This window comes from Rattus norvegicus, chromosome 2, assembly GCF_036323735.1.
Source record: "Rattus norvegicus strain BN/NHsdMcwi chromosome 2, GRCr8, whole genome shotgun sequence".
In the NCBI taxonomy this organism is placed as follows: domain Eukaryota; kingdom Metazoa; phylum Chordata; class Mammalia; order Rodentia; family Muridae; genus Rattus; species Rattus norvegicus.
The window spans coordinates 47,350,777-47,362,469 of record NC_086020.1 but is presented as its reverse complement, the minus strand read 5'-3'; the positions used below and the strand labels follow the sequence as shown (position 1 = coordinate 47,362,469).

The 11,693-nt window shown below is 42.8% G+C and overlaps 1 protein-coding gene across 7 annotated transcripts in view; it reads right to left on the bottom strand.

Annotated features, from left to right (window-relative positions):
• Positions 1 to 11,693, bottom strand: part of Arl15 (ADP-ribosylation factor like GTPase 15) — a 384,290-nt gene that overhangs the window by 193,197 nt on the left and 179,400 nt on the right. For all 7 annotated transcript variants that reach the window (XM_039103515.2, NM_001399590.1, XM_063282576.1 and 4 more), the window contains one exon: positions 486 to 694. In XM_039103515.2, coding sequence (XP_038959443.1) covers positions 486 to 694 — 209 coding nt within the window. The remainder of the gene's footprint in view (positions 1 to 485; positions 695 to 11,693) is intronic.

Here is an 11,693-nt window from a genome sequence, read left to right as displayed (position 1 = left end):
TGGGTAAGGAAAGCAAACAGTGGCGCCATATTGAAATATATTTGGTGGCTTAGAACTTTCGAGGTAAGACAACAGGTTTTCGGCAACGGTAAGTATTTCAGAGGGACAAGAACACGGTATCTGAGGCTGAGGGATGTCAGCGTATCCCTCTGAAAGCCGGTGGGGAAGGAACCAAGTCGAAGGTTAAATTAAAACGTAAAGTTAGCCAGACCTTTACCTCTTCAAAAGAAGTGGGAAAATACTCGGGGATGTCTTCCAGTTAAAAAAAGAACTTGTTTTTCAAACAAGCTTAGGTGTATAAATATGCTTTTCTACAGGACTCATAAACGGGCTTCCCACTTCCCAGGAGAAAGGTAGTTTTGCGGCGAAAACCTCACGTCCAGCACAGAGCTAGCCAGTCTTCCTAGATCCCACAGCAGTGACCACACTTCAACACCCAAGCCCAGGGGACAGACTTAGAGCACTTAGGAGACAGACATGCGTACCTCTTGTACTGAGCGGGCTGCTGGCTTGTCCTGGTGATTAGCCAATATCAAGAAGGGTAAAGTGCATAACTGTGGGTGCTGGAGAGCAGAGTGCAGCTCGTTTCTAGCAGTTTCTAGATCATCTTCTGAGGAGGCGCTGTCTAATACGAATATGACCCCTTGAGAGCCTTGGTAGTAGCGACTCCAGTATTTCCGGATATTGTCAGCTCCTGTCAAAAGGAAATGCAACTTAAAAATGTGCCAGTAACAAGTCCTACTGGAAACTAATGTATCTTTTCGAAACTGAGTGCCGAAGTCTGCAGTGCAGAGTAGACTAGGAATCTAACACACACAGAGCATGGAGAGAGGATGAAGGCATTATAGCCCATAGAATGCAGCCGGGAAGCAGAGTGCAGACGTTTACATGGGTCTTCATGCTTTTTATAGCAAAACAGGGGGGAAATGACCAGGAAAACCCACATTAAAGGCAAAAGAATGTTTTAGACTTCGTGTGTCAGTCCCAAATGAACTATACTCTCCACAAACTGAGTGACATCTCAACTCAGAGAGCACTGTGACCTAGACATTCACCATGGCTTCTTGCTCTACCATTGCTGTAAGCTTGGTGGTGACGTTTAACAGGATGAGGCTACACTTGAAATATTCACCAGGTGTTCTGTGATGGAAACTTAGTTTTATGTTGATGGCGTTTGGAGCTGGCACCTATGGAGGTAGCCAGGGTTAGAGATAGGAGGGTAAGGGCCCCATGATGGAATATGGCTTGGCTTTGGGATGGGAGGAACAGAGGACCACACTTTCCTGCTCAGCGTCTCTGAGCACTGATGTCAGCTGCCACATCCGGTCGCAGTGTGACCCTCACCAGATGCAGAGCTTCAACCTGGGACGTCCCTGCCTCCAGACTTGCAGTAAATTTCTTTTCCTCAGAGATTGGCCAGTCTGTACTTTGTCATAGCAACAGAAACTGTACTGAGGCACAGAGCTGAGCGGCCTTGTTTAACTCCGTGTAGAGAGTTATTAGCATAATAACTTTTTATGACTAAATACTGAAATTTGTGAACCACTAAAATCTTGGCCTTTCATATACCTGTATAAATTCACTTGGGCTCGCTACTCATGAGGCACGGAGAAGACAATGAGCATCCTCACAGTATCGGCGAGACACGGTGCTAGGAGAAACATCAAGGAGGACAGCCTCACGGCTCTTGGTATTTCTGATTGAACTGGTTTAATAATTGAATCCTGAATTGAACTTGCCCAGGAAGGAAGGATGTGTGTGTGTGTGTGTGTGTGTGTGTGTGTGTGTGTGTGTGTGTGTGTGCCTGCCTGTGTATGTGTACATGCTCAGGCACACGTGCGTGCTGAACAATAGGGGTCTAGTTGGTTATATAGCAAGAATTAGATAAGTAATTTACTAATCTGCACCACATGCTCCAAACCCAATCAGTTAAGAACTCTGCTTTTTAGTCACATATTGAACATTTGACTCCCGTGTGGGACATACTGTGTTAAATGTAAAGGACCCAGGCAGTGCGATATGGGGCTAGAGATGTTGGCTTGCGAAGGTCATTCGTGTCTATTTCTTCCCAACTCCATTTTCAGTGATGTCATGTTAGCAGCTCAAAATGAGCCACAGCGGGAATATTCTGCTGGTAGAGGTCAATTAGGCCTGTTCTCCCTGGCAAGCCAACACAGCACTGGATAAAACTGGGCAGCATCTATTCTCAGAGAGAAATAGGAAATCTAGAGGTTCTGATGAGAGCTTATTCAAGTGCTACCTCTGAAGTGTTCCCTTGGAGCAAGGCAAATGAACTAAAAATTAATAGCGTGACAAGGCAGCTAACATGTATTAAGTACTTACTATACTCCTGGCATTGTGCTAAAGGTTGAGAATAGACCATACAATTCTTCCAGTAACTAAGGGCTGGAAGTTTAACTGACTTAGGTTCTGAAGCGAATTTTCAGATCCTGAACTGTAAGATAACGCACCATTACAGCATACTGAAGAGCCTAGACACATAAAAGCATTAGGGAGTTTGAAAGAAGGTCTTAAGTAAACAAAACAGGAGGGATATGAACAGTGTTGACACGCATTAGAAAGGGCGGAACCACGGAAACGAATGAAAAATCAAGAGCAAAGAAATTTCAGCCCTTTCAGAACTTTCGGGCATGTGAAATTCATTACGTCAGCAATGGGGAAACAATAGAACGAGAGAGCTACTGAGATTAACCACACCTAAGGTGATGTTCCCTAGAAGCACAGCCAGCAATGGCCCTGCTTGCATGAGTGATTACAGAAAGAATGCTGTCAAGAGAAGTCAGGAGTGAATGCAGTAAACTAGACGGGGGCAAAATCATTGGTAAAGATCTGACGTCAGATACCTCACCCCAGCTTGATCCTCCGAGGAGCTCTTAGAGTCTGGATCAAATCACATACAATGTCCAGTCTAGAGGCCAAGATATCTCTGTAGAGTTACAGGCTTTGTGCCACCGCTAGGTACTTGGAGGGGGCTGGGACCAGATCTCATAATTTCCCAACATATCTGGCTCGGGCAGTTACTGTCAGCCAAGAGTGGTCCTCTGGAGAAGGGTACAGGTGTGAGTCATTAGCAGCCAATAGCACAGCAGCTGGGAGACGGATGCACTGGCCCAGGAAAGGAGATCTGCGTATGATACTGACAGCATCTGTTACAAGCTAAATCCAGACACTATCCATATGTTAGAAACCCATCCATAAGTCTGTGGGACAGAAGTGACAGCCGACTCATCCAGTGATGACTATTTAAAAATAACAAAGGACCGTGTGTATATGTACCAAAATTTACTACAAATTTTTACTAACATACAAATGTGAGATACACAATTTTCATGTAACAATGCAAGTGTTTGTTCCACAGTTAACTCCACGACGCCAGTAAAACGTACAGAATGCTCTCACTGATTTTGAAACCGCTGAAAACCAGTGGATACAACTAATCACTAGTTCTTCCATGCTTGGTGATGGCCTAAGTGTCTTATGAAGATTAATTCACTCAAAGACAACCTGATGAGGTGGGTGATACTTTTTTAAATAAGATTTACTTGTTTTTACTTTATGTGTATGAGTTTTCTCTGTGCAGCACGTGTGTACAGTGCCGGCAGAGGCCAGAAGAGGGCATCAGATGTCCTGGAAAAGGATTTGAGAAGGTTTTCAGCTACCAAGTGGGTGCTGGGAACAGAACCTGGATTCTCTGTAAGAGCAACGCAGTCTTCTTGATCTCTATGGCTTCATCTCTATAGCACCAGAGATAGGCACCACTACCACTTTCAACTCATTAGTGCAAAACCAACACACAAAACTATTATGTCCAAGAACATACATTCAAAATTCACTTAAGTCTAAATGTGATTGAGACAAAGTGATCACTGACCAGAAGTGATGAGCTAAACAGAAAACTAAATTGCCACAGAAGTCGTGGGGGCAGGGAGGGGCTGGACCAAATGGTACCAAACACATGCATGCATAAATACCCCAAGTGGCACTACTTTCAAAACATTCCCCAAACAACTGGCCCAATCAATACTTTTAAAAGTATCTCGTCTACGCAAGACAATGAGGAAGAGTGTAAAGAGAGATATTTAGAAAGTTATTATTCATCATAATACAAAATATAAAATCCCATAAAAGTAACATCAAGTATAAGGTCTATAAATATATCAGAATGAGCTGGGTGTGGTAGGGCATGCCTTTAATCCCAGCACTTCAGACACAGAGGCATGTGGACCTCTGTGAGTTCAAGGTCATTCTTGTCAACAAAGTTCCTGGGCAGCCAAGGTTATTATACAAAGAATCCTTGTCTTGGAAAACGAAGATGAAACAAACACCCTTATCAGAAGGAACAAATACAGCCACACACTGCATGATGTCCAGGGCACCAGTTATAAAGAAGAAAACACTAAACACATATTTAAAAAATTCAACCACTGGAAAATCAGGGGACACAATGAAAATCCAACTCCCGTTGTCTCTTTGAAAGGGAAACTATATTTTTATTTGCTGTATTTAGAAATATGTATGGCTTCAAAATGGTGAGACAAAACGACAAGACCTCAATCAATAGTACTGATGAACAGGGGACAAAAACAATTAAAAGAAAAATACTTTTTCAAGTGTTCTCTGTAGGATAGAAGATGTAAATATTTTATGGTTAAGGGTGAAAAGACTTTTTATTCTCTTACAACAAAATTTACACAAAACCTTTGAAATCTCTGAGTTTCCTCATAAACACCTAGCTTGTAATCCTGAAGTGCAGGTTGTTCAAAGGCCAATGGCGTTTGTTAGCAGTGTCTAGCCCAGACGAGAGCCAAGGAAACCAGTACAGAGAAAACGGGTGGCAGGGTGGATGGCAGCTGAGGAACCAAGTTAAAATGAGAAATGGTTGTATCACTGGCCAAGCTATGAGGTGCTTTGAGGATGGAGATGCATTGGGAAGGTCACAGACTCCTGTTTGATGGTCACTTGCCATGCAGGAAGGACATAGCCTGAAGGACCACCTCACATAGCCCGAAGCTGCTCTGACGAAAAGCTGCATGTTCCATAGCCCTTAAATTACAATAATTACATAAAATGGCTAAGCACCAAACTCAAACCTGGTGTACAGTGTTCACACTTAGAGCTCAAGCCAGTAGAACCTTTGTGAGGAAGGCTGCTGTTAACTGCCCTAACCAATGAAGGTCTGAGGCTGACTTATAAGAAGCTGTAGAAACAGACTGGGGAGAAGTGCTTGCAGTACCCAGCATGAGCATGGATCCCCAGAACCCACGTAAAGCCAGACGTGATCCTATGGAGAGGTAGGAGGCAGAGACAGAAAAATCCATACAGGATCCCGGGCCGAGAAGTGTGGCATATACATCGGTGAACAAGAGATCCTGACATCTGAGATTGTCCTCTGACCTCCACTAGGGGACACAGCTGGCTACACCCACATACATACATCACTGTCTTAGGGCTTCTATTGTGATCAAACCCCATGACCAAAAGCAACTTGGAGAGGAGTTTATTTCAGCTTACAGTTCTGTACTGCAGTCCTTCACGGAGCAAAGTCATGTAGGAAGGTGGGTAGGAACCTAGAGGTAAGAACAGATGTGGAGGGAACTGCTCTGCTTATAATGGCTTGCTCAGCTAGCTTTCTTAGAGCATCCAGGGCCACCTGCCCTGGGGTGACTATTAATTGGGCCTTCCCATTTCAATAGATTAAAAAACTATCAACAGGTCAATCTGGGGGTCAGGAGGAGGTCTCTTCCAAAAATGACTCAAGCATAAGTGTAGCTGACTTAAACTAGCGAACAGAAACACACACAGACACACACACACACACACACACACACACACACACACACACACAGAGAGAGAGAGAGAGAGACAGAGACAGAGACAGAGATACAGAGAGAGACAGAGAGGCAGACAGAGATAGAGATAGAAAGAGACAGAGATACAGACAGACAGATAGTATTAAGATTTGCTTTTTAAATTGTAAGGAACCCAGAGGAATCTAAAAGTTCATTCTAAGAGCTAGCAGGGAACCCACATTCGAGATACCTTCACAAGAACAGAGGAAAATGAGAGAGACAAAACATGCTCTCATGGTCAAAATGGTATACTTTGATTGTTAATGTTTTCCAATGAGTGACCAATTTCCTCATTAGTTCATGGGGACACAGCAGTAAATTAGACAAAAACAAAAACAAGCACAAACAAACACATACACACACACACACACACACACACACACACACACACACACACACACACACACACACTGACAGAAGAACCAGTGTAACATCACAGAGATTAAAAAAGAAAGAAAGGAAAGCACCCAAGTACTTGCCTGGTCTCCTGCACAGCACAGAGCTTGCATTCTATATGACTGACCAGAATGTGACAGAGCATTGGAGATTCTAAGAAGATTTTTCTTCTCGATAAAAAGAGAAATACCACTTTATTATTTAGCCTTCAGATTCCTTTGGTGAAATGGTGGGGGTTTGAGCCTTATTAGCTTCTAAAAGCCTTGAGGGGGACATGGGTACATGCTGGGGCATCCAAAACAGGATCCACAGTCACACTGGTAAGAAACCGAAGCAGCCTGTTTCTCAAGGACTCTAGATTAAGTGAGCAAAGGAAATGACTTACTCGAGCCAGTGTTAGAAGACTGCTCCGTAGTGCAAGCAAAGAGAGGCTGAGTGCCCTCAGACTACGTTAAAGGGTATACATCCCCTAAGCCTTGCTTCTGAAAGGTGGGTGCGGTGTAGTTCACGAGGGATATTCAGGGATGGAACCACAAAGCTGTTCTCTGGAAAGCTAATCTGTGGATCAGCACCAACCCAACTGACATTTCTGAGCCCGAGGTCTGGCAATGACAGTGCCAGCAGTAAGAGAAACAACCCCAGGGGCAGATACCACCAGGGGCTCCATCAGTCATGCAAAGAATAGTATAGGTATCAATTCAGGCCATCTGACCAACCAACCGTTCATGGTTCAGTAGCAGATAAGACCAAAATATATAAATGACATGGAAGTGAAAACCAAGCCTTGGTGTCCTTAAAGTCCACATCCTCAGGACAAGCGATGGCTAGGCTCTCAAAACCAAGCCTCTGAGAGCGTTTCAGGAGGCCTGGAGCCCAAACCTTGCTGTAGCTGGGGCAGGGAGAGCAGGCTGTTTTCAGAGTTGGCCTTTACACGCTCTCTGCAGAGCTGATGTACCTAACATGGCTGGCGGGTGACATGAGCGTAGGTGGGGGTAGTAGGCCTGCAAGCATGCATCGCTGAGTGCCACACACTTTCAGAGAGAAGCGGGGGCAGTCATTTGAATATAAGAATATCTGAATCAGGAAGTGACGATTATCAGTCCTGTTAAATTAACCCAAAGGCATCTTTTTAATTTAAACGCTCCATCTGACCTCAACGGCAGCATCCAGCAAGAACTCTTTGGATGTCCTGACGCACACAACTATTTCAAGGATAAACTGGGCAACTGTTGGGGCTTTAAGTTAAACCACCTGCCTTTTTCCTTTCCCTCATTACCTGGAATTTTAACGGAATCAGACTATGATTTATGCTACTTCGTGGAGTTCACGCAACAGTATTCATTGTCAGGGATAAAATGTCTTTTCAAGCAAAAGCCAGAGTTCTGGAAACGCCGTAGCTGCTCCTGTACACTCACCAGCTTCTCACTGAGGAAGGCTGATGGTAATATTAACAGATGCATATTGATAATGCAACATGTCAATATTTGGAGAAGCCAAAGAACTTGATGAATCAAGATCTTTGGAATGGTTGGTACATGAGGCTAAAGAACCTTGAGTAGATTTAAAAAAAAAAAAGTAAGCCCTGATACAAGACGGTCAGGGCGGATGTGAAGGAAGTGAAATTTGCTGACTTGAATCCGTACTGAAACTGGCATTCAGGAGTCTGTCTACCACTTGATGGAATTCAGTGGAGAGGCAGAAAAAACAAACAACAGTTACCCAAAAAAAGGCTGTAAAAAGACACCTCCCTTCTAGATGTGTGCATCTACATGAGTCTGGATTTTCTCCACATGCTCCAATCCAAACTATATACAATAGATTAACGACTGGAGCAGGTACGAGAACCAAGCCTCCTCTTCTATGACTGAAATAGACATGGCATCATCTAGTTATTTGTTCTTAGATGTTAAGTTTCATCGAAATGCTGCTTATATTAACAAACAGTGAGTTTCTTATTGCTTTTAAAGGATTGTAAAAGTATTCCTCAGTTTCATCAGATTTAACTTGTAACAGGGCAAATACTGATACGTAGAGACCCTATAAAATGGATGGCATCTGGAGGGCTCACTTAGTTTAAAAAGCATGAAGGTGCCTGAAACCCCAGACACACTGTACAACTATATACATTCACCATCTATCAAGATTTAGGTATTTTGGGTTTTATCTGAAAAGGAAAACAAACATTACTTTGCATTATCTTTATCCTCTGTCTCATGTTCAAAGACAGGATGGTGGGAATTGAAATGAAATCTCGAACATCTGAGAACACAGAATGAGCCCTCTAATCTTCACGATCTTCATATGTTCAAATTAGAATCTAACATTTTAAAGTCTAGAGAGAGACTTCTGCAACGTATACAGCCAAGGAACCAAAACTTAAGCTAGCATAGCGGTTGAAGATTCCAAGGGAGGTGGTCCTTAGCCTGTGTCATATAAAATAGAGTTTTAGACATCACTAGTAAATGACCCACCAGGCACCCTCTCCTCACCCCATCAGTTCTTCTGATATGTGCCCTGGCGTCTGTGATTTAAAACAAGATGATGACATCACATTCAGTGTCAAGTCCTGGCAAGCAGACTTGAGCACTCCCATAGCTGCCTTCCCCCATCTCTTCCCCTCCAGTTCCTTGCTGCCCTGCTCACCTCAATCGCCTTCCGTCTCCATCACCAGAGCAACTTTCAACCTGGCTGTAGCACAGATCTAACACAAGCTACTAAATACTTCTCCAGAAACTTAGCTAGAGCTACATGAGCACACAGCCCAAGGATATTAAATACCTCAACTACAAGGTTTCAAGTGTCCCACTGCATTTCTGCATTGTGCTGATACGTCCCTCAAATGCAACCGAGTTCTTCCTCCCCTGGACTCGGTCCAAGTCTCTCACCTTCCTGCTTTTAGGTCTGTCTGAACTTCTAATCCTCTCAGCTCTACTCTGAACCCTGACACATTTAAACCACTACGCGTCCTTCAAGGGCTAGACGGAATGTCATCCATCGCACCATGTTTTGCTTGATCTTCTAGCAGGTAATAACTGCTTCAAAGATGAAGCCTCTTAGCCTTGGTTCTCTCTGCAACACTTTCCTCCCTGTAGCATGGCTATCTAGATATATATACCACCTTCCAAGTCCACTGAGAGCCACTGGGAAGTTTAATGTATTTATGTGTCTGGCCATCTCCATATTAGAACACATAAAACACAAAGGTTTATACATAATTAGAATATAATAAATATTTTTCAATGATTTAAACTTTTAGCAAATATTTATATTTCTCAAATGGAAGAGTATACAATGTGCCCCACCATTCCATATTATAGAAATAACTCATTGGTTGAAGGCGATGTTTGTTAGTATAGTTATTTGAATTACATTTTTATGTTTCTGGCACATTCCAGTTCAGCAAAGCATCTGTCTACCTTTAACTGCTAATATCACACAGATTTCCTTAAACAGGGGCACGGTGACTGTCCACTCTGCTAAGATCTGAACACACGCAGCCATAACACAGCATGTACTGAGCACTTCACAAATAAGTGACCCCTGTGCCTTTAGGAGTCTTCTCGAGTGGATCTTCCATGATCCTGATACCTAAGCAGACGCTCAGGGAGACTGCAGAAAGAGAAGGCTGTGGGGATGGTGCTGCCACAGACGGCCTTTGCATGCCTGCAAAAGTGAGAGACCCTCGAACACCCATAAGCACCAAGGCACCCATAAGCACAACGGGCATTCTAAGTATTTATTAGCAGCAAATTTTGGAGCTACCAGGGAGAAACAAAAAGTGAAGCACTTCTGTGGTATTAAAAAAAAAAATCTGTTGGCCTGATTATAAAAACTAGTATGTGAATAACTCTGCTCAAAACTCCCACCGACCATCACAACCCAACCAGAAGATCCAAAACAGTAAGTTCCTGGTTGAAGTGGAGGGTATCTGTTACAGATTTGAGTTCTTTCACTTTGTGCAAATGCCACTGCTTGTGTCATGGCTTGTGATTTCTCCACCCACAGTATTTCTCTTCAAGTGACATACCTTAATTTATCTATCTTGCAAAAAAACTAGTAAGAGATGTATATGGTTATACATTAAGGTACATTCATGGAATGCAGAAAATGTTTAAAACAATCAGTGTCTCATCAGTAGACGAGAGGAAAAATAAGAACAATCTGATTGTGAACCTTGATAGCATATTAATTTTGTCTCACACTAACTGAAATTTCCTTCTAAGTTCAACCTGACCTCAAATGCTGTTACCATCTGGCTACTGATACCAGAAACCAAACCAAATGAACAAAGCAATAGTCTTAAGGATGCCCTATGCCCAATTCTGCCCATGTTGTTTCTCATTTTATTGCCTTCTTTAGAAGTAATATTACAACTCTTAAAGGTGAAGTTCAGCCTTCTTGCCAGGTCAGAAGTGTAGCCAAGGTCATGTTTAGGAATAAATGCTAAAGAGCAAACGTCAAAGGAGCGATCTAGATAGACTTCAGGGAGATTACAGATCGAACTAATCTTTAATTTAATGGTGCATGCACATTACTTTACACCGAGATCTGAAGCATCTACAAATCATGTAAATACAGACAGCTTGCAATTTAGTGACCAATTTTGTTTTAAAGCTTTACAAAGGTCTAATATTTTTTTCTAGAATTCAATAAGCAATTTTCCTATGAAATAGGGAATGTATATACTGGGATATATACTGGGACCAGGATGCAGTCCTGTATAGCAGGCTGGTCCTCACAGATAGGAAGATGGCTGAAAGACAAACTGTACCATAGCTTCTCGCTGGGTTCACAGTCAAGCTCTGCCACACAGCATCAAAAGGACCTTAACGAGTTTAATCATCCAAGGCTCAGTGCCCCTCCCAAGAGAAAAAATCAGAATGGAGAACATGATCTCACGGGACTGTTAGGATTAACAAAAAAAATTTTTTTATCATAGTACTTAGAATATATTGTGTTCACAAGCATTAACTGTCAATTTGTTATTTTTAAGTTATTATGTAGTCACTAGTTAAGCCTATAACTTCCCAAATTCCCAAACTACCTTGAGTTCTAAGACCTAGAAAGGGAAGTCCACAAAGCACTGAGAACTGCAGGCAATGGGGGTCAGATCCTCTCAACTCCTGAGAAAGCTGATGCTGTGAAAGTAATCCAAGCTCTGACTTGAAATGAAGCCTTTCTCATCTCTTTTTTTTAAAGATTTATTTATTCGTTATATATAAGTACACTGTAGCTGTCTTCGAACACACCAGAAGAGGGTTTTAGGTCTCATTACAGATGGTTGTGAAACACCATGTGGTTGCTGGGATTTGAACTCAGGACCTCTGGAAGAGCAGTCAGTGCTCTTAACTACTGAGCCATCTCTCCAGCCCGCCTTTCTCATCTTTTAGTAACTTTCTCCCACAGCCTGTATCTCCCTTAGCTTCC